Genomic DNA, 24,745 nt, shown 5'->3' with positions numbered 1-24,745 from the left:
GCATGGACATTTTTGTCCATTTTGCACCTATGTGTAAGGTTTTTTTTTGAATGCACAAGGGTTAATGCCGCTTTGTCCTCCTACGCAGAGGACTTTACCCTAGCAGAGTAAAAACTATAAAACGGAACATTTTATAAAACACAGAACAGAAAAGCGATGAAGTTGAATATTTAGCCTAACCTACTTAAACTAGACCTGAAAATGTATCCTATCGTTATGTATCCTAAAATGTATCCTAAGTTATTAAGCTCAACAAAACTGGCAGTTAGTTAGCTAGCATTCAAATGTCTCACTGAGTAACAGTAAACCAGTATACATTTTCTACTCTTGACGTATCAATCATATGTTTATTATACAAAATCAAAACAGTATTGCAGCGCACTATCCATTTAACAGTATTCACAAGCCATATTGTCTTGTTGTTTATGTCACAATCTGGCATTCCTCCAATACATCAAGACATTTGGTGTAATCTGTTCGCTTTAGCATCTGTATTAAACATTCACGTTTAAATGTGTGAAGTTTAAACGTGTAAACAAATGCTAAACAAAAGAATGTATGGCTGACCTAGAGCTTCCTGATGTGATAACGTTTGTTTTTTGCGTCCTCTACAGTTCATATTCCGTTGCAGCGGCTCGTCTTGCAACTTGAGGTGTTGTTGGTTCAACGATTAACTTTTAAGAACTTTGGGATCGCGGTGGCTCGATCTTGGTGTTGCTTAGAAGTCGAGCATTCGTGATTTACCAATGCAGTTAATTCAGGGATTTTATTTTTAATGTTATGTGCATTTATCTCACTTAATGCGTCAGGCCGTGACTGGGTACGTGTTTTTGTTTGATTGCAAACGCATCGAGTTCTGAATAAAAAAACTGAATTGAGATTCTTCAGAGTCCACTTCTATCGTAAGGGTGAAACTGAAAGATGTCTTCTAAGATTCTTCTGACTAATCTACGAACGACTGCGAGATTTTGCCAAACATGGAATTTTCTGCAGAGACCCTGGACTCCTTTCCTAGCTTCTCAACAAAGTTGGTAAGAAACCATAAAAACATGCATATTTTATGATTTATCTGGCGGAAGTTGACAAACATGTGGCACATTGCTTTTTATAGATTTGTTTTTGAAACTGTCTCTCCATCTTGGAAACTCGAAAATAACACAGACTTCACATGATTAGACTACATATATCAGTTTCTGTAGTAGTTATGTAACGTTTCATTAACCCTTTAACAGAAACTACAAAGAAATACTCGTGGGAAATTATTTTAAAACTTTCTCTAGTGACTGAAACAAATTCTTCTGCTATAAACGACAAAAAAATAAATAAATAAACCATAAACCAGCCTCAAATGGTTTGCTGCTTTTAAGATGTTCTTGTGCCAAGTCTCCCAGCACTGCAAATTTTGAATGCCTCTCTTTTAACACCCAATTGGTGTTAGACCTAAACTAGACAGACAGTACCATTCAAAATTTATGGCCAGTTATATGTGTGTATATATATATATATATATATATATATATATACAAAAGACATTTTCTTTAATTGCTTTTATTTAGCAAGGATGCATTAAATTGATCAAAAAGGACATTAAGACATTCATGATGTTACAAAACATTTCTATTTCAAATGAATGCTGTTCTTTTAAACTTTCTATTAATCAAAGAATCCTGAAATCCTTTATCATGGTTTCCTCAAAAATAATAAGCAGCACAACTATTTATTTATTTTTTTTTATATTGGTAACAATAAGAAATATTACATGAGTACCAAATCAGCCTATTACAATGATTTCTGCAGGATCATGTGACACTGAAGTTTGGACTAATGGATGCTGAAAATTCAGCTTTGTCATCACATGAATAAATTACATTTTAAAATATATTAAAATGTAAAACAGTCATTTTATTATATTGTATATAATAAACACTTATTTATTATAGTATATAACAGTATTTTAAATTGTAATAATATTTCACAATATTACTGTTTTTACTGTATTGTTGATCAAATAAAAGCTTTTCAGCTTTGGTTAGCATGTATGCGAGTTTATTTTATATGTAGTAGAAATTAACTTAATGTGTGCTAATTTAAGCTGTGATCCTATATTACCTTCAAATGACATATAACAACTGTTAGGTTGAGCAGGTTAAAAAAAAAAAAAAGTATTTCACCTTTTCCTAACTTAAAATCAGTGTTGTCAGGATGCTTTTTAGCTTCTGTTCTACATTCAGTATGAACTTCACAAGACCCAAACAAAAAAGATAACTTCCTTTATGAAACGAATGGTAGTCACAGTTTACAAACCCCACTTTTTTCAGTGTTTGTATGTATTTGTTTCCCATTCAAATGTCTCACTGCATCTCTTATAAACACACACTCTCCTCACCCCTCTTTTTTCAGTGCCATTCATGTGGATAGCCCACCCGGCATCCCAACACTGACAACCAGTTATGTCCACGGCACCTCCTCCCATTCGCTGCTCTCTAGTACTGTGGACCAGTGTCTTCAAGCCTCAGTGGAGCGCCACCCTGACCGGGAAGCTTTGGTTTTTGTGCAGGATGGAATACGCAAGACTTTTGCTCAGTTTTACCAGGACGTGAGTGATTTTTGCTTCTGGTTTTTCTACAGAGGACTAGTTAGAGAAGTAATACTAACCACAGTGCTTCACATTTTATACCCCTCAGTTGTGGGAGAGAGGAAAACCACATTGCCCCCACTGTCAAAAGTGCAGTGTGTGGAATGAGGGATCTTGGCCACATCCTAAAATAATTATTTAAAAAAATCTACACATTCCTAAGCAGCCCTTTATTAATCAGATCTAAATAAGCTTTTTACCACAGATTCCATGAGAAATTCAGCACTGGCAGAAGCATGGAGGTAAAATAGGTGTTTCCATTTTTTTTTTTCTCCACACACCCATTTTACTTGTTTGTGTACAGTATGCAATGAAGTGGTCAAATGTTATTTGTGGTTATTCTGTGAATGTTAACATGATCTTTCTAACACATTAACTTACTATCAAGGTGATTATTACATATTCCACACAGAACCCAATATTTTATTCTTAACTGACTGATATAAGCTGCTATCTGTTGGCTATTGGCTGCTATCTTCCATAATGCGAGCAGCAGTGGGTTAAAGTGTATCGATGTAACAAGAAGTTAAATATTTACAGGTGACCAATAATATATCAAAAATCAGGAAAGTTTAAAACTAGCTGGTGCTATTAGTCTTGACACACATATCCAATGTGGAAAGTCCACAAGAACACATTCACATATTACTTTATGGTGAACCACAAAAGTGTTTATTTTAAACCAGAATGGCTATTTCTGTTCTTTACAAATTTCCTTCCAAATTGAATATTTTGTCCATCATGCTCCTTTCCCGAGCCAATGATATTTGCATTACACAGTGCCAAGGGTCTGACTTTATTGATTTTATAAAGTGCAAATCTGTCACATAACATGTAACTCACGTCATGTGCCTAAGATTAACCATAAACTTGATTCTCTTGACTGTCTTTTACAATATGTGATGTATTAATATTAAATTAATAATCTGTTCCTACTCTAATGAACATTTTTGTGCTAAAAAGCCACCTTACATTTGAATTTTTCCAGTGGCAGTGTAAAACACATGGTAGTATTTTGATTTTAGGTGGAAAAGACTGCAGCAGGCCTGCTGGCTGTCGGGCTGAAAAGGGGTGATCGCTTAGGGATATGGGGACCGAACATCTATGAGTGGATACTGATGCAGTTTGCCACAGCTAAGGCAGGGATCATTTTGGTGAGTGTTTTGTCTGTCTTGACACTTGACACTTGACATGACATTTGATATTCAACAGTGCTTTGATCTGCCTGCATTGACACTATTCTTTTAAGAGCTGCTGTGCAGCCAAATAATGTAGCAGTTATCAATATAAAGCTGCTTTGACACAATCTACATTGTAAAAAGCGCTATGTAAATAAAGGTGACTTGACTTGACTTGACATTTGGTTTACCTGAGTATTTGTCAATGGCTGGTCTCTCACCTGCTTAAGTTTATTGGGATTTTACAGGTTTCAGTGAACCCGGCTTATCAATTGCAAGAGGTAGAATTTGCTCTCAGAAAGGTAAGTTAATGTTTATACTTGCAAAAATGAACAACAAACCGCTAAATGTTCTAAACTACAGGACTGTTTGGGGGTTTTTTTCACTCAAACAATGTTTGTTTTATATGGAAAGCCTGTTTCTGAGTTTTATATGGAAGTAAATTTAAAACAGGTAATAGTGAAGTAAGGTCTAAAATAAAGGCACATTATAAATGTATATAACTCAAAAATTGAAAAAAATCCTGAAAAATTCTAAAAAATAAAATCGCCATTGAGAGATGTACAGTCACATTATGAGATAAAAAGATGTAATTGCGAGAAATGAATGCGCAAATACCTTTTTTTTTTTTACTTTGAGGCAGAAAAAAGCTTCTGTAGTTTTAGTCTCAACTACATATGAGCAAACTTTATGCATGATTAATGGCTTAATGCTTCTTTTAGGTACAGTGCAATGCAGTAGTTTGTCCGACTCAATTCAAGACCCAAAGGTACTGTGACATGTTAAGGCAACTTTGTCCAGAGATGGAGACGGCTTCGCCTGGAGGAATCAAGAGTTCAAGGTACAAGTAATGTAATAAAAGGAAGGTGTACATAATCAGTATTGAGGGCCAGAGGGTGACTGAGTTTTTATCTTGTTGTTTTTGAGAAACACTGTTTTTTTTTTTGTTTTTTTTTCAGACTTCCAGACCTACACACTGTGATCGTGACGGACAGTCAGCAGCCAGGAACTTTCCACTTAAAAGATCTGATGCAGGCAGGAAGCAGCCAACACCATCAACAACTACAAGACCTGCAGAAGAAACTTGTTTGTGATGACCCTATAAACATTCAGTTTACATCGGTACTCTGCTTATTTTCAATTTGCATATATCTCTTTTAAAGCTGCAGTGTGTAATTTCTGTGCCACTTGCATCACCAAACAAGAATAGCAAAAAAAAAAAAAGATTATTTTCAGAGAGGTTACCTCAAACACATCATTGGTAGGTCAAAGTGATAGTCTCACCCCAAACTCACAGCATTGGTTGACCTAATGTTTCTGTGTTTGGCTGGTCGAGAGAAACAGAGCAATGTTTTGAGCCACAGCATTTACACTTTTCAGAGAAATTATCCTAGAAATGACCTGCTTACAGTTGTCTCTGCAAAAAAAGCTAGTTTTTTGACATTTAAAAAATTATACACTTTAGCTTTAAAGGGTTAATTCACCCAAAAATGAAAATTCCGTCATTAATTACTCACCCTCATGTCGTTCCACACCCGTAAAAACTTCGTTCATCTTCAGAACACAAATTAAGATATTTTTGATGAAATCCGAGAGATATATGACTCATCCGTAGACAGTTATATAACCACCACTTTCAAGTTCCAGAAAGGTACTAAAGTCATTGTGAAAATAGTCCATGTGACTACAGTGGTTCAACCTTAATTTCTATGAAGCGACGAGAATACTTTTTCTGCGCAAAAATAATGACTTTATTCAACAAAATCTTCTCTTCTGTGTCATTCTCCTCAGTATTGGCCGGCTCATGCATCAGCATCAGAGGCATGCGCCATGCTGCTCACGTGAACAGCGTCAGCCAATACTGGGCCGGCATTCTGACATAGAACCTGGAAGCGCTGAATGTAAACAGTGTAGGAGAATGACACCGAAGAGAAAATATTGTTGAATGAAGTCGTTATTTTTGTTTTGTTTTTGCGCACAAAAAGTATTCTCGTTGCTTCATAACATTAAGGTTGAACCACTGTAGTCATGTTTACTATTTTAATGATGTCTTTAGTACCTTTCTTGAAAGTGTTGTTAAATTGCTGTCTATGGAGGAGTCATTCAGCTCTCGGATTTCATCAAAAATATCTTAATTTGTGTTCTGAAGATGAACGAAGGTCTTACGCGTGTGGAACAACATGAGGGTGAGTACTTAATGACAGAAATTTCATTTTTGGGTGAACTAACTCTTTAAGTCTTGAAACACAGTCTAGTGAACTCAAATGCAACACAAAATAAATGTATTGTTTATTTTTGTTCTTTATGATTCTCTTTTTTTTTATTTTTTATACTTTATTATGTCTTTCAATTCAAGCATATTTAATACAATTATACCAATAAACATCTCCTTTAAAGACATAATATTTTTTACCAATAGTTATTCCTCATTTTTCATTCTACTTTCTCTTCCTTTCACTTTTTCTTTTGTGATAATACCGATCACCAACACAAAAAATAAATAAATAAATGATAATTAGAGACATAGCCAATACATACATAATTAAGCATTTTTACATATATTAAAAAATATATATATACACACATAAATAAAAAATAAAAATTCAGATATTCATTTCAAAATCTTATGACACCTAATTCCTAATAAGTAATTCAAATAGTATTATTTAAACATCAATTAATAGTAATATTAAATAAGTAAATTAAAAAATAATAATATTAATAGTAATAAGTAAATTAAAAGGGAGGCAGAATTATACAAGAAGGTAAATAAAATATGCATTCCTTTATTTTTTATGATATATACTTTAATTTTAAAGGTGCCCAAATCTTTTCAAAATGTATACTTTTGCTCTTAATTTCATATGTTATCCTCTTCATAGAGTGTACTTTAGAAAGTAAATCCAACCAGTCACTTAAAACTGGAGATTCTTGCCTTCTCCAAAACTTTATTACTTTAAAAGCTGTAATTCCCAGTATTCTAAATAGATATAACTCATCTTTACTAAGTAGCATAGGTCCTATACCCAAAACTAAATGTTGTATCTTTATTATATTTGATTTCTTAAAACTTTCCTCTATTACCTGAATTACTTCTGTCCAAATTTTTTTTTTATTGTTTTACAAGTATAAAATATATGAGTGTAATGAGCTTTAAGTTCACCGCAACGTCTCCAGCATCCTGAAGATAAATGATTATATTTAGAAGATTTATGGTGTTATAAAATATTGCATAATCATTTTCCAAGCATATTCTTGCCAATATGGAGATTGCATAGTTCTTAAATTTTCTTTTAAACTTTGTTTGCAATCTTCTTCTGTTATTTTATTATCTAATTCAATTTCCCATTTTGTTTTAATCTTAAATAAACCCATATCCTTAATTTTTCTAAATATATTATTAATTCATGTTCTTTATGATTCTTAGGGAACAACTGGAAAGCCCAAAGGAGCCACTCTGTCTCATCACAACGTTGTGAACAATGCTTATTTCATTGGCATGCGGATAGGCTACAACTGGAGGGTGGGTGCTTGTGATCAAGGAACAATGACAATACAGTGAAAGAAGGGTTTGTTTCTATAAAATGCAGGATCTGTGTCTGGAAAATTTTATGTCTATTCCTCCAGTTCAGGGAACAAAAATACAGTTCATTGTTTAGCATACTTATATTACAGTACAGAACAGAAAATCTTTTGTTTAAATGAATATCCATACATTTTCCTTCACAGTACATACAGTATAGGTAATATTTGGCCATATTCTCCTTACAGAAAAACGTGCGAATTTGCTTGCCGGTGCCCATGTATCATTGTTTTGGCTCAGTGGGTGGTTGTATGGTCATGGCAGTGCATGGTACCACAGTGGTTTTCCCATCCACTGGTTATGACGGACGTGCCAACCTGGTGGCGATAGAGAAAGAGAAGTATGCAGTCATGAATTCTCTTTTAGTTAGTCCTCAGATGCATGAATTATGAGTTAAATTAATATAATTTTTTAAACTTCAAAACAAGAATTGATGTATTGTGAGAGAATTGGTGCCAGAGGTACTTGGTGCCACTTTTAAATTCATGTTGTCATAAATAAAAGACTGAGGGTCATATAAAGAGGACAGTCATGTAGAATTTGGGTAAGGATCAAAGGTCATGTAGTGTACATCATGCATAACTGGAAAAAGAGATCTGAGCTGTGTTTATTTAATGCAATTGGATGAAAATGAACTGTTTTACGCAGGTGTACATTTGTCTACGGCACCCCTACTATGTTTATTGACATGCTCAGTCAGCCTGCCCTGGCCCAGATTGATTTGTCATCAATTGAGGGTGGTGAGTCAATCAGACTTTCGTAAAATCTCTAAATCTACTGCTAAAGTTGGGATAGATTACATTAATATTAATATTATCAAGATGAATTTCTGAGCAATCAAGGAATCCTGCATTTTCATCTGTAAGATCCTCTGTTTTGTTTCTGTCAGGTATTTCTGCTGGATCACCTTGTCCTCCTGAGGTCATTCGTAAGGCCATCAATATCATGGGTATTAAGGAAATGGTGGTAAGTAAGTAGTGAAGAGGATTGTTTATTCCCTGATGTAAATCAAGGTGATAGTAATTGTATGTATACTGTTTGTCAGTATCACTAGAGGGAGACAGAGACTTTCACATTAATGGTTTAGCTGCAATTTTGATGACAATATTTTCTTTTAACCTCTCTGAAAAATATCTGTGATGATCATGAATTGAATTTAACCATATAAAAATCATTCTCAGAACAGCTCAGCTTGTCTGTACTTTTACTTCAGTTTTAGTATACACTAAAACAGAAATAAAGTAAATCATATTTCTCTTCTAAGAAAATATGCTTGCCTTCTATTGATTTACCACGCCTGATATTGCATACATTAAAATAATTTCCCCTTATATTTGAGTGACAACAGCTTGGTATTTGTACGTAATGTTCACTACCATTCAGAAGTTTGAGGTTGGATTTTAATGTTTTTGAAATTAGTCTCTTATGCTCACCAAATCTGCTTTCATATGATCAAAAATACAGTAAAAACAATTTAAAATAATTATTTTCTCAGTTATATTTTATATTTAGTCTAATTAGTTTATTCTTGTGATGGCAAAGCTGATTTTCAGCAGCCATTACTCCAGTCTTCAGTGTCACATGACCCTTCAGAAATCATTCTAATGATTTGGTGCTCAAGAAATACTTCTTCTTATTATTTATATTGAAAACAGTTGTGCTGCTTAAAATATCTGTGGTAACCATGATACTTTCCCTGATACAGGATTCTTTGATGAATAGAATGTTCAAAAGAAATTGTTTTTAAACAATGTAAAACTTTACTATCACTTTTGACCCATTTAATGCATCCTTGCTGTTTAGGTGTCATTTACTCACCCTCATGTCATTCCAAATTGTTTGACTTTCTTTCTCTGAGCTGCTTTCTTCCATACAATGAGGCTGTGAAGCTTCAAAAAGAAAGAACCAAACAAGTAGTCCATGTGATTTGCACTAAGTCTTCTAAAGCCATATGATAGCTTTGTGTGAGGAACAAGCTAAAATTTAAGACAAAGTATTCAGTTATTCCCTGAAAATATTTCACTTTATGAAAAAGAGCAGCTTGGACATTCTGTTATGAATAACTCATTTTATTTTTCATAAGAAAAAAAGTCATACAGGTTTTGAAAATCATGAGTGTGCAGTAAATGATGACCATTTTTGGGTGAACCTATCCCTTTAAGAAATGGGTTTGGAGAAGGTAGCAGTACTGTTTTTCTAAGCCCACACTGCACAATTTTAGTGAATCCACTTGAAATTCATAAAGTTCTCATTCTCGTTAGTGATTTATATGTCTTTTATTGAACATGAGTACATCACAGTAACAAACTGATAACATTAGACTGGAGAACCTCCATTTGTCTCAATTTTTAAAATTCTTTTTCTTTCATTTTACCCGCTCTTTGTAAATCCTCCTCTTCTGGGACCACCATCACTCATGTCATTTCTTGATTTTGATTGGTCAGTTGCAGCATCTTTATTGGTTAATCTGTATTTTTGGCAAACAATCCTGATCACCCTGTCTAGATTTTTTTTGTGATAATGACTGTGTTATACCTTACATATATCGTCTCATTTACTTTTTTCATGGCTATAATGAGTCCATGTTTTCCTGGCCTGTGTTGCGTTTGACGTTGGTCAGAGATGTAAAGAAGAGGTCAGGTCATGTCACATCTTGAATATGTGTCAGTTTTAGTCTCGGTCAAGAGGTTTGTCATGTTTGCAAAGCCTCAGAAATTCCTTGCAAGACGTTGTGAGACATATAATGCTAAGGAGGATCCCACAATGCTGAAACGGGATCCTCACGAAGAGCTCCGTTGTGATTATAACTCTGTGGTTATATAATTCTAAGTGCTTCTACCATAATAATGAGTATGACATGAAAGACCATAACATGAGAATTGGTAGAATAGATAAGGTTCATTCTACAGCGGCTCGAAGAAGGCCGGCAAAACATGTATGGCTCTGATGTACATCCTTCTACATTTCTATGAAAAAATGAACATACAATATACAACCTGAAGTGTTTGCCTTATTACCTGTGCATATCTATAATAATCCCTCTAATAAGAGACTGATTTTATTTTTGATGTAAATAATATGAATTATAGGCTTTGTCAGACAGTTAGCAGAACATTTCAAACTTACCTCAAACATGTAGTCAAGAGTCTCTAAATAAATGCTAATCAATGCAATGCAAATCCATTCTATCAATTCTCATTTTAAGGAGAAGAGTATTCCTGATAGTACTCCTGATTTTTATTATGGTGCAGAAACTAGTTCTGTGATAATGGATTTATCACCTGTTTGTTTGAATTAGCATATACATTACCATAACTGTAAATACTAAGAGTCTGAGGCGTATTTCCTTTGTGGTGTACATGTTTGTGAAACCTTCACTTTGCAAATGTACACAGTTGCTCCTTCAGGGTATTTGTCAATATCTGTGAACACATATTTATGCTATTCATGTTATTTAGAATGAATTGAGTCAGCGCATTTATATGTCACACAAAAAAATGAGTGAAAGAGGAAATGGACAGTCCCAATGTAGCAGTCTGCATTGTGTTCCTTTTCTGCACATTGAAGTCCCGACACCTGGACAGGCCTCTTCTCCCTGTCCTCCTGAGGGAACATACAAAATAAGGTTGCCAAGCTCAGTTTTGGACATCTGATGTTCTGCACATAGTGCCAAAGCCAAAATGAAAAAGCACAAACAAACCTTAAAGGACAAAGAGACCGGGAAGAATATGAAGGATAGGTTGGAAAAACATAACAGACAGTATTTTACCACAAGGCAGTGGTCCAAACCCATATCCTGACCACAATTATAGTATTACCAGTCACTCTTTTATGTTGGAAGAGGTAAAAACACTTACGATTAGCATTAGCATCTCAATTCTCTGTGTAAATATGCAACTTTAATTTCTCACAGAAGTTACTGGAAGTTAAAGGGATAGTTCACCCAAAAAATGAAAATTCTGTCATTATTTACTCACCCTCAAGTTATTCCAAACCTGTATACATTTCTTTTTTTCTGATGAACATAAAGGAAGGTATATTGAAGATTAGGGGAAACTGAACAGTTCTGGGGCACAATTGACTTCCATAGTATTTTTTACCTACTATGGAAGTCAATGGTGCCCCAAAGCAGCCTGGTTACAAACTTACTTTCAAACATCTTCCTTTGTGTTCAGAAGAAGAAAGAAAATCATACAGGTTTGGAATAACTTGAGGGTGAGTAAATGATGACAGAATTTTCATTTTTGGGTAAACTATCACTTTAATGCTTTACGATGAATTGATTATTAGATTGTACACTGCCTGGCAAAAAAAAAAAAAAAAAAAAAGTCGCTGTTTGGATTTAAATAGGCAAAGGCTTAAGAGCTTTTGATAAGGATTCAAAACATTTATATTTCTTTGTTGATAAGCTAAGTATTAATAGCTACTGAATCAGTGGTAAGACCACCAATGACTAAAGTGGTAACTTGGGACCCGGCTTGTCCTGTTCCAAATCTTTGCAAACCTGTGCTTAAATAATTTCATGACCATTTAGCATTGTTTATCACATCCGCAGTGGTCTCTCTGGGCACTTGAATGGGGAATCTCATGAGTATCTCCTGATGAAAGAGTCTTTTATAGAAATCACTGGAGAGCATTGGTGTCTTGCTCTGTGCACCACAGAGAACCCTTGAGACTAGTTATTTACCCTTTTTTTCTTCATAATTTATTTACAAATCATGTAGAAAGAGGCTAGCTGTCATATTGAAGTCTGTGATTAATGTCTCATTTTTATGATCATAGCTGGAGCCTTAACCCTGTGGTCTCATTTACAAGACATCTGTGGACCACATAAACCTTGTATGGGTCTGGATATTAGACCTCAGTTGAGGGTGTGGGTCTCAAACCTGGAGAACTTGGTTTGGGCTATGGTGTATAGTAGTCTTGGATAAAACTGGTGGAACTGCGTGTTCAGTAATCAGGATAACTTGTTATTGTTTTGTAATTTGACTTCTGGTCTCAGCAAGAATTCCTTGGCCAACATTGACTTTAGTCTCAGCACTCTTGCAAATACTTAAAATATTTAAATAAATTTTATATATTTGTATTATATTAGCATTTTTAATGAAGATTGTTAGTATAGCTAAATTCAAATAATTTAAAGACTTATTAGGGGCCCACTGGAAGTTTGCTGAGGCCCTCTAGTGGGTCTTGGCCTCCTGTTGACTGTACTAGAGGACATTAAAGGGTTAGTTCACCCCAAAATGAAAATTATCCCATGATTTACTCACCCTCAAGCCATCTCAGGTTTATATGACTATCTTTTTTCAGATGAACACAATCAGAGATATATTTAAAAATATATTTTTGAAGCCAAAAAAAAAAAAAAATGCATCCATCCATCATAAAAATAATCCATACGGTTCCAGGGGGTTAATAAATGCCTTCTGAAGTGAAGCGATGGGTTTTTGTAAGAAAAATATCCATATTTAAAACTTTATTAACTATAATAACTAGCTTTCAGCAGACGGCCATACGCATTTATTTGCGGCGAAAGAGTAACCTCTGACCCAACGCATGACGTAATGACGAATGGGGAAGCGCAGAGGATAGAGCAAAAAAACAAAACACCGGTCACGAATTAGCAGTCTAAAACTATCAATTTTTAAAGAGAAATGTGGAGGCTTTTGATATAAATGAAGAGGAGCTTAAGTTTGTTGCCCAGCCCTATTTGTTTGAACTGCGAGAGGCGTCTAAGCCTCCCTGAGGGTTACTCATTTGGTGCAAGTCAGCTTGCACAGTATGTGTACAGTCGTCTGCCGGAAGCTAGTTATTTAAATTTATAAAGTTTTAAATATAGATATTTTCTTACAAAAATTAATTTGTAAGAATAAATTAATTTTATTAACTCCCTGGAGCTGTATGGATTATATTTATGATGGATGGATGAATTTTTTGGGTCTTTAAAATCTGCCCCCCTTTACTACCATTATAAAGCTGGGAAGAGCAAGGATATTTTTAAACATATCTCCGATTGTGTTCGTCTGAAAGAAGATAGTCATGTACACCTAGGATGGTTTGAGGATAAGTAAATCATGGGATCATTTTCATTTTTTTTGGGTGAACTATCCCTTTAAGGTAGCCATTTATATATGTCATTTATGTGATTTTTGCAGTTCTAAATGTTATGTTATGAATCCTAAATTTGTGATAGTGGAATTAACAGGGCTGCTCACCATCTCAGAGCCGTGTTCCCTTCCTGGTCCTCTTTGTCTTTGCCTTGCAGCGGGTGAAAGCAGTGCTGTCTCTTATTTGCTTTCCTTTCTGGCTTCCAGGAGAAGCACAAACTGCATCAGGGCGATGGCGGCTAGTGTCCATCCATCTGCACAAGCAAGTCCAAGCATTTAAAGCAAATCTGAAGCACCATTAAAGTCAATTGCCATTTGAATAAGTTATTACAATCTGATGAAATATTACAAAGACAATTTTTTTTGCCTTGAGAATAACATTTGAAAGGCATTTTTTTTTATTACGGCATCAACCTTGAATACAGTTATGTTTGGAGTGATGATCTGATTTTGTCTCTTACTTTTTGAGATTTGCTAATTGGCAGGTGCAGCTCCAGGGGTTGTTAAACAGAGTGATGTTCTGGAGTGTGCTGAACTCAAGGCTGTTCGGCAGCGATTTCAGCTTGTTGTTCTCAAGGTACAGAGATTTGAGAGCTGTCACTCCCTCAAAGGCAGCATTGGAGAACTTGATGGGTAGAAAGGACAGATAGACAGTATATACAGATGATAACATGTTACAACTCACTGCTTTGCCTTTGCATGTAGAATATCCTAGCAATTAGCATTCAAAGTCACTCTTAATATCTGAAGGAGACTTGTGGATGCCGGACTGAGGGGTTTTTTTTCCACATGAAAGGCCTCTCTCATGCCGTCCTCTGTGCCAGAGCTTATGTAAACCTGTCCACACTCTCCTTCCAGCCTTCCATCAAACTTCATAAGCGTATGCAAGACTGCTAAAAACTTCACCAAGGTGTTAGATGTACTGGTCTGCGTGGTGTCTGCTTTATAGGAAGACGACGGTTGAGGGGCTGAGACAGTGTACACACAGTGTCTGTGAGTGCGTTATGTAAGTGTAGAAAAGATGCACTTATTGAAAAGACGTTGGAAATTTCCACTGAGAAGGCAAGAGGCGATGGAGGTAATTTGAGGCGATGGAGGATGGATTACTTCCATCATGGAAGGGTTGTTTTCACTTTTTCTGTCTGTCCACTCCTCCATCGACCTGCTCTTCTGCCAGAAATGCCTGCAAAGGGCTCACTTGTCCATTCAGGTGAGGCAACGCCAGCCTAAAAATACTTCTCTTCATGGGCCATGGAACACCCTGTCACTATTTACCTGTCTGCTAACCCTTGCTGACCTGTTTACATGGTCTGCCAAGTGACAGGAAAAAACATGGGTCTCAAAATAACATTTTTCCAGCAAATACACCCTAAAAATATCCACATGTGAATGGAGAGTGGTTATTTTTTCCCTTTTTTATCATACAAACAGCACTGACCAACTGCATACTTGTTGATGTGCCTTTGCACACCTGTGTGTGTGTGTGTGTGTGTGTGTGTGTATAAAAAAAATGTTTTTTAAATATAAATAATAACATTTATATATAATATATTTATATATAAAATCATTTATTATTATTTAATAGATTGTAAAACTATTATTTAATATATTTATTTTTTACATTTTATATAGAAATGTATTTTAAATAATTAAATAATTATTTGAAAAGATATTTTGGTCAATAATGTGAGTGTTTGCACTGGTATCAGTCCGTGCGGAGAGTCTGTGGAAGTCAGATCAAAGATAAGGAAAAGATAAATGTGTCTCTTAAACACTTTCATTAGCCATTTAGTGATCCACAGGGAAAAATCCTGCTGGAATAGCACATGTGCATCCTGACATAAAGCACATGTGACCTTATTTAAGGCCTGAAAGTGTGAAGGGAATGGACAGAATATCAGGAGAATCTTATTGAAAGAAAACAGGTGAGAGTCTCCAGCGCAGGTCTGTTTTAGCCGGATACCACTTTGTTCCAGTCTACAGTTTTGATTAATTCTAATGGGGTTGCAGTACATTTGCATGGCAAGCTCTGATGGGATGTAAAGTTTGTTTGCCAATGCTAAGCTTCCCGAAAACCCAATACAAACAAGCATTTATTTAGCCACAATTTTAGAGGCCAGCATTATGGGGAAAACATTTACTTTGGTTCACAATCAGCATCTTGATTTTTTTTTTTTTTTTTCATGTTTTATTCTATGTTGTAAGTGTTTAATCCACAAAATAACTGGTATGTCACAGACTTACCTTCTCCAGGCTCATGTCATTTAGATGGAGCTTCTCCATGTAGCGGCCAAAGCTCCGGAATGCATGGTCAGGGATGATGCTGAGAGGGTTTTTGGACAGGTTGAGTTCCTCCACGACACGCAGCTTGCTCATAGCCAGAAGAGGGTAGGTGGACAGCTGGTTACGGTCCAAGGTTAGAATGGCCAGGTTCTCCACTTCATCAAGAGAACCTGGCTGTATGGAGCTCAACTCATTTCCACTCATATAAAGCCATCGGAGATCATTAGCACCTGTGAAAGTACCAGGCTGCAGCTCTCGAAGCTTGTTGTTGTCAAGCTGCAGGATAAACAGGTTGATCATGGGAGAAAAGATGCCCTTTGGAAGGCTTGTGATGTGGTTACCATCCAAATAGAGATAGGTCAGTTCGCTTAGGTCCTCAAAAGCACCAGGTTTGATGGTGCTGATCTCATTATTAGACAAGTAGAGGTAGATGAGTTTCTTTAGCCCTTTGAAAGCCTGGCTGGCGATCTCTCGAACCTGACAGTGCTGCAGGTGCAGAGAAATTAGCCCCTTCATCTCACTGAAGCCTCCAGTTGGGAGATTTCCCAAGTTGTTCCTTTGCAGATTAAGGAGACGAGTGGCCTCAGATATTCGGGGGATCTTCTTCAGTCCGACGTTGTCACAAATAACATGTTGCAGGTCCCCATGGCAGTGGCACTGGCTTGGACACTGAGTTGGTGCAGTAAACACAAAAGGGATGCAAACCTGTAGACACAATAGCACCAAGAAGAAGCTGAAACTGTGCATGATGATGGTGTGTTGATCAGTTCACTGCTTTATGCTGTTTGGCTATTTGGTCTTCTTTCTGCTTTACTCCAAGAGTCTTTTGCAGCAGGAACATATACAGACAGAAAAAGTGGTCCACACAACCTCAGAGTAAAGAAAGAGAGTGTGTGAGAGTGCAGAGAGAGAGGGCTAGAGGTGAGCTCGAGAGAGAGAGAGAGAGAGAGAGAGAGAGAGGGTGTGTGAATCGGAAAAGGAGGGAAGAGAGTTGAATGCAGTAGTGTTTATAATATAGTTAATTGAACGCAGTAGTGTTTATAATATAGTTAAACTCTTAACTTGCATATCCATTGAAAAATCTGCAAGATATTTATTAAAAATAAATTAAAATTATTTAAGTAGTGCTTATACAGTTCTGCTCTTAACTTTCCCGTAGCCATTGCAAACTTAAAGGGTTTCCAGGTTCTACAAAGCCCCTCCTTCCGGAAAGCCTAGAGTGCTCTGATTGGCCAGCTGACTCAGTGTGTTGTGTTTCACATCCTGTACATTATTGCAGTACCTCTATTCCCAGTCTGTCTGAAACTCTCTGATTGAGTTCCGGGTTCTACAGAGCCCCTCCTTCCGAAAAGCCCAGAGTGCTCTGATTGGCCAGCTGACCCAGTGCGTTGTGTTTGGCCAAACACCTCTTGCATGTGATGGAAATGTAACACGACTTTCCATAATCGTGAGCTTCAGCTTCCAAGGCTTCTAAAGTCATCGGATTTACCGTATCAGCCCAAGTCAGATTCTGAAAATGCAGATGATTAAAGGTGCTTTATGTAAGATTGACAGCTAGTGGTTGAAATGGGTACTGCAGTCCAAATTCAAAATATTGTTTGCCCCGCCCCCTCCTCCTCAGACTCAATGCTCTCGCGGATTGCCAGTTTGAAGACACGCAACAGGAGCACTGCAAAAAATGCTGTTCTTACTTAGAATTTTTGTCTTGTTTCCAGTCCAAATATCTAAAAATTCTTAGATCAAGAAGTATTTTCTTGACAAGTAAAAATCATTTTCTTGTTTTTAGGAAAAATAAGTCAAAATTAAGTGAGTTTTTCCTTAAAACAAGCAAAATAATCTGCCAGTGGGGTAAGCAAAATAATCTTAATCCAAACTGAAAACAAGATTATATATTTTATTTTTGGTTTGATATAAGATTATTTTACTTACCCCACTGGCAGATTATTTTGCTTGTTTTAAGGAAAAACTCACTTAATTTTGACTTATTTTTTCTGAAAACAAGAAAATAATTTTTACTTGTCAAGAAAATGCTTCTTGATTTAAGAACTTTAAGATATTTTGACTAGAAACAAGACAAAAACTCTAAGTAAGAACAGCATTTTTTGCAGTGTTTCAAAGTAAAATAACTGGCTGTAGCAATAGTTTTCAGAGAAACGAGTATGTGAACTCCGCATGTTTAATATCTGCAAACATATTATGGTATTTTTATGCTTTAGTACAGACAAAAACTTACATAGAGCACCTTTAAGCAGATCGATTGGAACCAACTTTGCAAGCATGACTTGTGTACACCTGGCATTGTAAATTCTCCCTGGTTCAGAAAGCTGTCCTCCTTAAAATACGCTGTACACAAGTGAACTTTAGGGTTGTAGTGCTCAGGAACATTGTAATAAACAAATCTTGACCACTGATTCCTAATTTCATCCATTTTCTGAAGGCAAAACAAATAACAAACAACATCTCCATGGCATGGCGACAACACTACAATTAACTGAAACCTTGCCTTCTTTCATTTATTGGGGGGGGGGTATGCTAATATTTCACATTGTGATGTAGATGTTTGCAGAAGTAATATCTGGACTTCGATGGAGGCGTTTAAAGGATTAGTTCACTTTAAAATTAAAATTACCCCTAGATTTACTCACCCTCAAGCCATCCTATAGTGTATATGACTTTCTTCATTCTGATGAACACAATCGGAGTTATATTAACAAATATCCTGACGCGTCAAAGCTTTATAATGCCAGTGAACGGGGGCAACGAGTTTGAAGCTCAAGAAAGTGTATCCGTCCATCATAAACGTACTCCATACAGCTCCGGGGGTTTAATAAAGGCCTTCTGAAGTGAAGCGATGCGTTTGTGTAAAAAAAATATCCATATTTAACAAGTTATAAAGTAAAATATCTAACTTCCGCCAGACCACCTTCCGTATTCAACTTACAAAGAAAGTGTAACACCTCTCACAGTTCAAAACGCTTACACTATGTCTTGCGCCTTCTGTATTCAACTTATGAAAAAAGCGTATTTGATGTATCGTCACTTACGCTTTTTTCGTTAAGTTGAATACAGAAGGTGAGTACAGAAAAGTTTCACTGATTGTTTATAGTTTAACGGAAGTTACTCCCGTAATTTGTGAAAAGCGTCATGGGCCATCGGAAAATGTATTTCTATTTAATAATTTTCTTTTTTTCTCTTTCTACCTAAAAATACATGAAAGGTTTTAAGTGTATGTTAGGTATAAGCAAATTCAGAGGTCTGAAATGTTATTTTTGTTCTTAGTCTTTCATTTCATACGGTAAATTGTGTGTAGCCAAATCTTGTGAGGTTAAGGTGAGACTGTGTGTCGTGCCAGACATTTCCATTGTTTTTAGTCAGCAGAAGAAGGAAAAGGAGCCACTCCCATGTGGCGGGTGTTTTATAACATATAATCACCACCAGATGTTTGGCTGGTATCACATCACAACAATGGAAATGGAGGTTTTTCTTTTGTCTGCAAAGGAGCGTTTCATTTGGAGAGGCACATTCCTTTGCATAAATGTCTCCTTTGATTTCAACTATGTACAGTATTCAGTATAAAAAGACAAGAAACTGAAGTGGAATCACCTAGTTTTTTTCACATGCAACAAAACATTTTATCCCTGTTCCTCTGGCTTAAGGATCTGAGAGACCCTCAGATCTGTTTATGAGCGCCTCAACTTTTCGCAGGTTAGGCGGAATCTAGTGTTTGCTTAACAAATTTAACATTTTATCGACAAAGTGTATGTCTTAGTTCTTTCAAGTCCACATTCACACCTCGCAGTGTACAAATTCTGCCAAGCAAGTATCTAGTGTTTGGCTAGTAGTAACATTGGCCAGTTATCGACATCTGTATATAACAAAATAATTATATCAAGTGAGAAAAGGTGTAATACAGTTTGACACTGAAATCCAATAAGACTGTACTGGAAAATGCCATTAAAGATGATGCATGCATTTTTTTTTCTTTATTAATTGAGTTCAAAAGCTTATGACTCACTTAAAATCACTTAAAATGTTCCACACAAACATTATAAATGTCTGGCATGTCACACAGTCTCGCCTCAACAGCTGGCAGCACATGTAATTCAGTTTGGTAAACACAAATTGACATCCTGTGCCGTGATGAGGTTATGTCTCTGAACGAAACTATGGTGAATTGTTTCCAGTATCTAGAAGGCTGCCTTATTTGGATGATTTGTTTTAGCCCAAAGCGATACTGTATAGTGAAAAAGCTTGTGTTCAAAACAACAGCTGGTGTGCCAGTTCTCAGGTGCGCACCACATACCTCACCTGCTTCCCAGGCCTTGTGGATTCAGCTGATTTCGCTGTCTGCTCGCCTTTAGGCTAGTTTTTGGAAAATGTTAGCAAAAGGCCTTTACCACATTTTAATGTAAGCACACAGACTGTAATTTAAACAAGTTTAATGGCATTGAAATCATGAGGTTAGTTTCACAAACCATAACATATACAATGGAGTCCAATATTTGGGGTTTAAAATGTAATTTAAACATGAAAGTAAACAAAGTTTTAGGATTTTGAAAAAAACAAAAGAAGAAATATTTCAGACGCTATTTATTTCTAAAATTTGTGACACTGTTCAAGCAAAGGGAGATAAATAAATAATCTTAAAAAAAACCCCAACATATATATATATATACACTACCAGTCAAAAGTTTGGAAACATTACTATTTTTAATGTTTTTGAACGAAGTCTCTTATGCTCATTAAGGCTGCATTTATTTCATAATAAATACAGAAAAAACAATAATATTGTGAAATATTATTACAATTTAAAATTATGGTTTTCTATTTTAATATACTTTAAAATATAATTTATTTCTGTGATGCAAAGCTGAATTTTCAGCATCATTACTCCAGTCTTCATTGTCACATGATCCTTCAGAAATCATTCTAATATGCTGATTTGATACTCAGTTATTATCAATGTTGAAAACAGTTGTGTTGCTTAATATTTTTTTTGGAACCTGTGATACTTTTTTCAGGATTCATTGATGAATATAAGGTTAAAAAGAACAGCATTTATTCAAAATATAAATCTTTTCTAACAATATAAATCTTTACTATCACTTTTTATCAATTTAACACATCCGTGCTGAATTAAAGTATTAATTTCTTTCAAAAAAAGAAAGAAAAAAAATTACTGACCCCAAATTTTGAACGGTAGTGTATATTGTTACAAAGGATTTCTATTTTAAATAAATGCTGATATTTTTTTCAGCAACTTTTTATTCATCAAAGAATCCTGAAAAAGTATCACAGGTTATAAACTAATATTAAGCAGCACAACTGTTTCCAACATTGATAATAAATCAGCATATTAGAATGATTTCTGAAGGATCATGTGACACTGAAGACTGGAGTAATGATGCTGAAAATTCAGCTTTGCATCACAGAAATAAATTATATTTTAAAGTATATTAAAATAGAAAACCGTAATTTTAAATTATAATAATATTTCACAATATTATTGTTTTTTTCTGTATTTATTATGAAATAAATGCAGCCTTAATGAGCATAAGAGACTTCGTTCAAAAACATTAAAAATAGTAATGTTTCCAAACTTTTGACTGGTAGTGTGTGTGTGTGTGTGTGTGTGTGTGTGTATGTGTATATATATATATATATATATATATATATATATATATATATATATATATATATATATATATATATATATATATATATATATATATATAACAATACAAATAGTAAAATGGTAAATTATAATAACAAATTATTTTATTTATTCTTATATTTTATTTTATTTTATCAATTCAAAACCATAAGTTTTATAAATATTTTTTTAAAATAATAATTTATATAATACAATATCTTATGTAATAATAATAAAATAATAAATTATAACAAAACAAAAAAAAAAAGATCTTTGTATTTTCAGATTGGGTACGGCACAACCGAAAACAGCCCTGTGACATTCTGCGGCTTTCCAGTTGACAGCATGGAACGAAAGACAGAGACTACTGGATGTATATGCCCCCATACTGAGGTTCATTTCCACACACTACTAGATAAACATGTTCCAAATGCATATTTATTGTGTGTTTTAGCACACTGAATGGTTGTTTCTCTGTTAGGCAAAAATAGTGAACCCTACTACAGGAGAGATTGTGCCTCTGGGCGCTCAGGGGGAGCTGATGATCAGGGGATACTGCGTGATGCTGGAATACTGGAAGGATGATGAAAAGACCAAGGAGTGCATCACAAAAGATCGCTGGTACAAGACTGGGTAAGTGCGAGTGTTTTTTTTCTTTTTTCTCTTACTAGTTATGAACATTATTCAGAATTCATTCCAAATAGTCCTCAATGATTGTTCTGTAATTTATAAAGTGATATTGCCACTTTGGACAAGTACGGCTACTGCAAAATAGAAGGACGCATCAAGGACATGATCATCCGAGGAGGAGAGAACATCTACCCTGCTGAAATCGAACAGTTTCTGCATACACATCCTAAAGTTCAGGAAGCACAGGTCAGCAATGTTCCCTATTATGCCCTTTTGTTTTTGGGGTCTACTAAAATAGGTTTTCATGCTTGAAAAATATTATTTTTTACATATTTTACATTGTTGCAGCACCTCTCTTCCCAGTCAGTCAGTAATGCTCTGTTTAGTTCCTGTTACTTTGAAACCTCTCCTTCTCAAAAGCGCAATGTGCTCTGATTGGTCAGCTGAACCAGTGTGCTGTGATTGGTCAGCTGTTTTGAACATGTTTCAGAAATGTCACACCTTACCATAACCGCAAGTTTTAACACTGCTTAACTCAACCAGGTCTCAGCCCTTTTTTCCCGTATGCTTTGTGCGGGAATTATTTAGCACTTCTCATCAACTGTTCCTTTAACCTCCATTTTATAGTAAAGTTATAGAAGAATATAGTTAAGCTAGAAAAGTAATATTAAATCTCTGTTGTCCATACAGGTGGTTGGAGTAAAGGATGAGAGAATGGGAGAGGAAGTTTGTGCTTGTATTAGACTCAAGGCTGGTCAGGAATGCACTGCAGAAGAGCTCAAGGCCTACTGCAAAGGACAGGTCAGAATATCCATCACGCTTTATGTGTTATCCAGCACATGTACACAAATATTTGCCATTAAAATATTACTGTTGTTTTCGCAGATTGCACATTACAAGGTGCCACGCTATGTAACATTTGTTCAGGGATATCCTTTGACTATCACAGGCAAGGTAAGTGTTATTATGAGATATGGAAAGTATGAAAGTCGCTGCACACCACCACTGTTATTAAAAATAAACAATTCAGATGATTCATTTAGTCTAGAGAAAGTCATTTCAGTGAGCATTTAAATAACAAATCTCCACCCCTTTCTGTGTCTCTGTGGGTACATCATGTTAAAAATGAAGAAAATGTAAAAATGGGGTTTTCTTGGGCCAATTCACATTTGTCTCTAGACAGAAGAAATTCAAACAATTTCCCTGTCTGCATGAAAGCCACTGAAGTGGTTTCAGGCATTCAAGGGCTACTATGACACCTTTGCTTTTAAAGGCTTGTGGTTGGCTGTCGACAGATTGAACCCTTTAATAGCACCACGACTGTTTCTTTTCTTCATCTCTGTCAGATCCAGAAGCACAAACTGCGTGAGCAGACAGAAAAACAGCTTGGACTGTGATTGCAAAAGCACCTGTGGTATTTTTTAAAAACAGTTACAAGCAGGACATCAATGTAAGGACATTATGAGTTACTCGAATATATTGTGATTTAATTGTTTTACAAGCTATGTTTTTAATTAATCATGTGATTTTATCAGGTTTTATATGTACATGATACTACCCTATTATGTTACCCTATTTCTAAAAACCTATTGGTGGCATTTCTACATGTTAAGGATCATGTACCTTTTCTTAATTGTCTTTATTTTGGTATAAATTGTTTTTGAAACCAAATAATTTTTAATTGAACCAAATATATACTAATATATTAGCATTAAAAAAATATGCATGGTTACACTAGGTCAGTTTTAGGTAGATAAATGTATAATAAAATGTACCTAAATTACACTATCAGTAAAAAAAAAAAACACTTTTTTTCAGCAGTCTCAAATGAAAATCATCTTGGTTGGTTTCTGTGCACATCTGCTCCCTATTCAATCTGAAGTTCATATGTTCTACATTTTATATTATTGTGATATCCAAAAATAGGGTATTTAAGGCACAAATGCAGTCTTTTTGTTGGCAGTAAGGTAGTTTCCCCTCATTGTGATCTCAGGTGTGCCCTGTCGGTGTTCATTTAGGCCTTGGTGCTTTCCTGCTTGGCTTGTGATGTGAACATTTTGATGCTAGTATTGAGACCATATGGAAATAGGTCCTCTCACAGCATTCTAATGAGTCTGCTGGAAAGTAATGGCTACTCTGGTTTGGACTAACACATAGTTTCGTGAGGATCATTTAGGGTGAGACTTTAAAACTTAAGAGCTGGACAAAACTCCAGACATTCTTTTCGAATGTCCTTGCAGCTAATAATGGAATCTGTCATTCACTGCATGCTACTCAAGGTCATTATTGGGTGGATTCACTTGACTGTGTAATGTATTTATTAAAATTTACAAAGATTTATGGCATCATCACTTCCAGTAAAAGGATCACCTAATTTGGAATCTAGCACATGTGAACATCTTAAAAAGGAGCTGAAAATATGTTAAGTGTCTCCCCCATGTGTCCTTTAGTAGAACAGCAACTCAAGCATTTTTTGCTTCTTTTCTTATTTTTTGGATTCAGAAGTGTATTTTAAATACAATTTCCATTTACACTACAGCTGAGGTCAGTATTTGTTTTAAGGAATGAATACTTTTATCCAAGAAGGAAGCATTAAATTGATCAAAAGTGACAGTAAAGACATTTGTAATGTTTAAAGATTTTTATTTCAAATAAAAGCTTTTCCTTTGAACTTTA

General features: G+C 35.3%; 2 protein-coding genes across 2 annotated transcripts; one reads left to right on the top strand and one right to left on the bottom strand.

Moving 5' to 3' along the window:
* Positions 1-462: 462 nt before the first annotated feature.
* acsf2 (acyl-CoA synthetase family member 2) lies at positions 463-24,745 on the top strand. Its single transcript, XM_051913870.1, has 16 exons — positions 463-1,031; positions 2,401-2,596; positions 3,661-3,789; positions 4,062-4,115; positions 4,536-4,654; positions 4,773-4,935; positions 7,241-7,336; positions 7,585-7,736; positions 8,045-8,136; positions 8,286-8,362; positions 21,725-21,832; positions 21,921-22,072; positions 22,174-22,315; positions 22,760-22,870; positions 22,955-23,023; positions 23,416-24,745. Exons 1-16 carry the CDS (start codon positions 922-924, stop codon positions 23,464-23,466), a joined length of 1,821 nt encoding a protein of 606 aa, XP_051769830.1. The 5' UTR covers positions 463-921; the 3' UTR covers positions 23,467-24,745.
* chad (chondroadherin) lies at positions 9,658-17,401 on the bottom strand. Its single transcript, XM_051913876.1, has 4 exons — positions 15,748-17,401; positions 13,965-14,128; positions 13,612-13,757; positions 9,658-10,999 (listed from the first exon to the last, which is right to left on the bottom strand). The coding sequence occupies exons 1-3, from the start codon at positions 16,531-16,533 to the stop codon at positions 13,616-13,618; spliced, it is 1,092 nt and encodes a 363-aa protein (XP_051769836.1). The 5' UTR covers positions 16,534-17,401; the 3' UTR covers positions 9,658-10,999; positions 13,612-13,615.

Source organism: Ctenopharyngodon idella, chromosome 12, assembly GCF_019924925.1.
Source record: "Ctenopharyngodon idella isolate HZGC_01 chromosome 12, HZGC01, whole genome shotgun sequence".
Classification (NCBI taxonomy): domain Eukaryota; kingdom Metazoa; phylum Chordata; class Actinopteri; order Cypriniformes; family Xenocyprididae; genus Ctenopharyngodon; species Ctenopharyngodon idella.
This window is presented reverse-complemented; position numbering and strand designations above follow the sequence as displayed.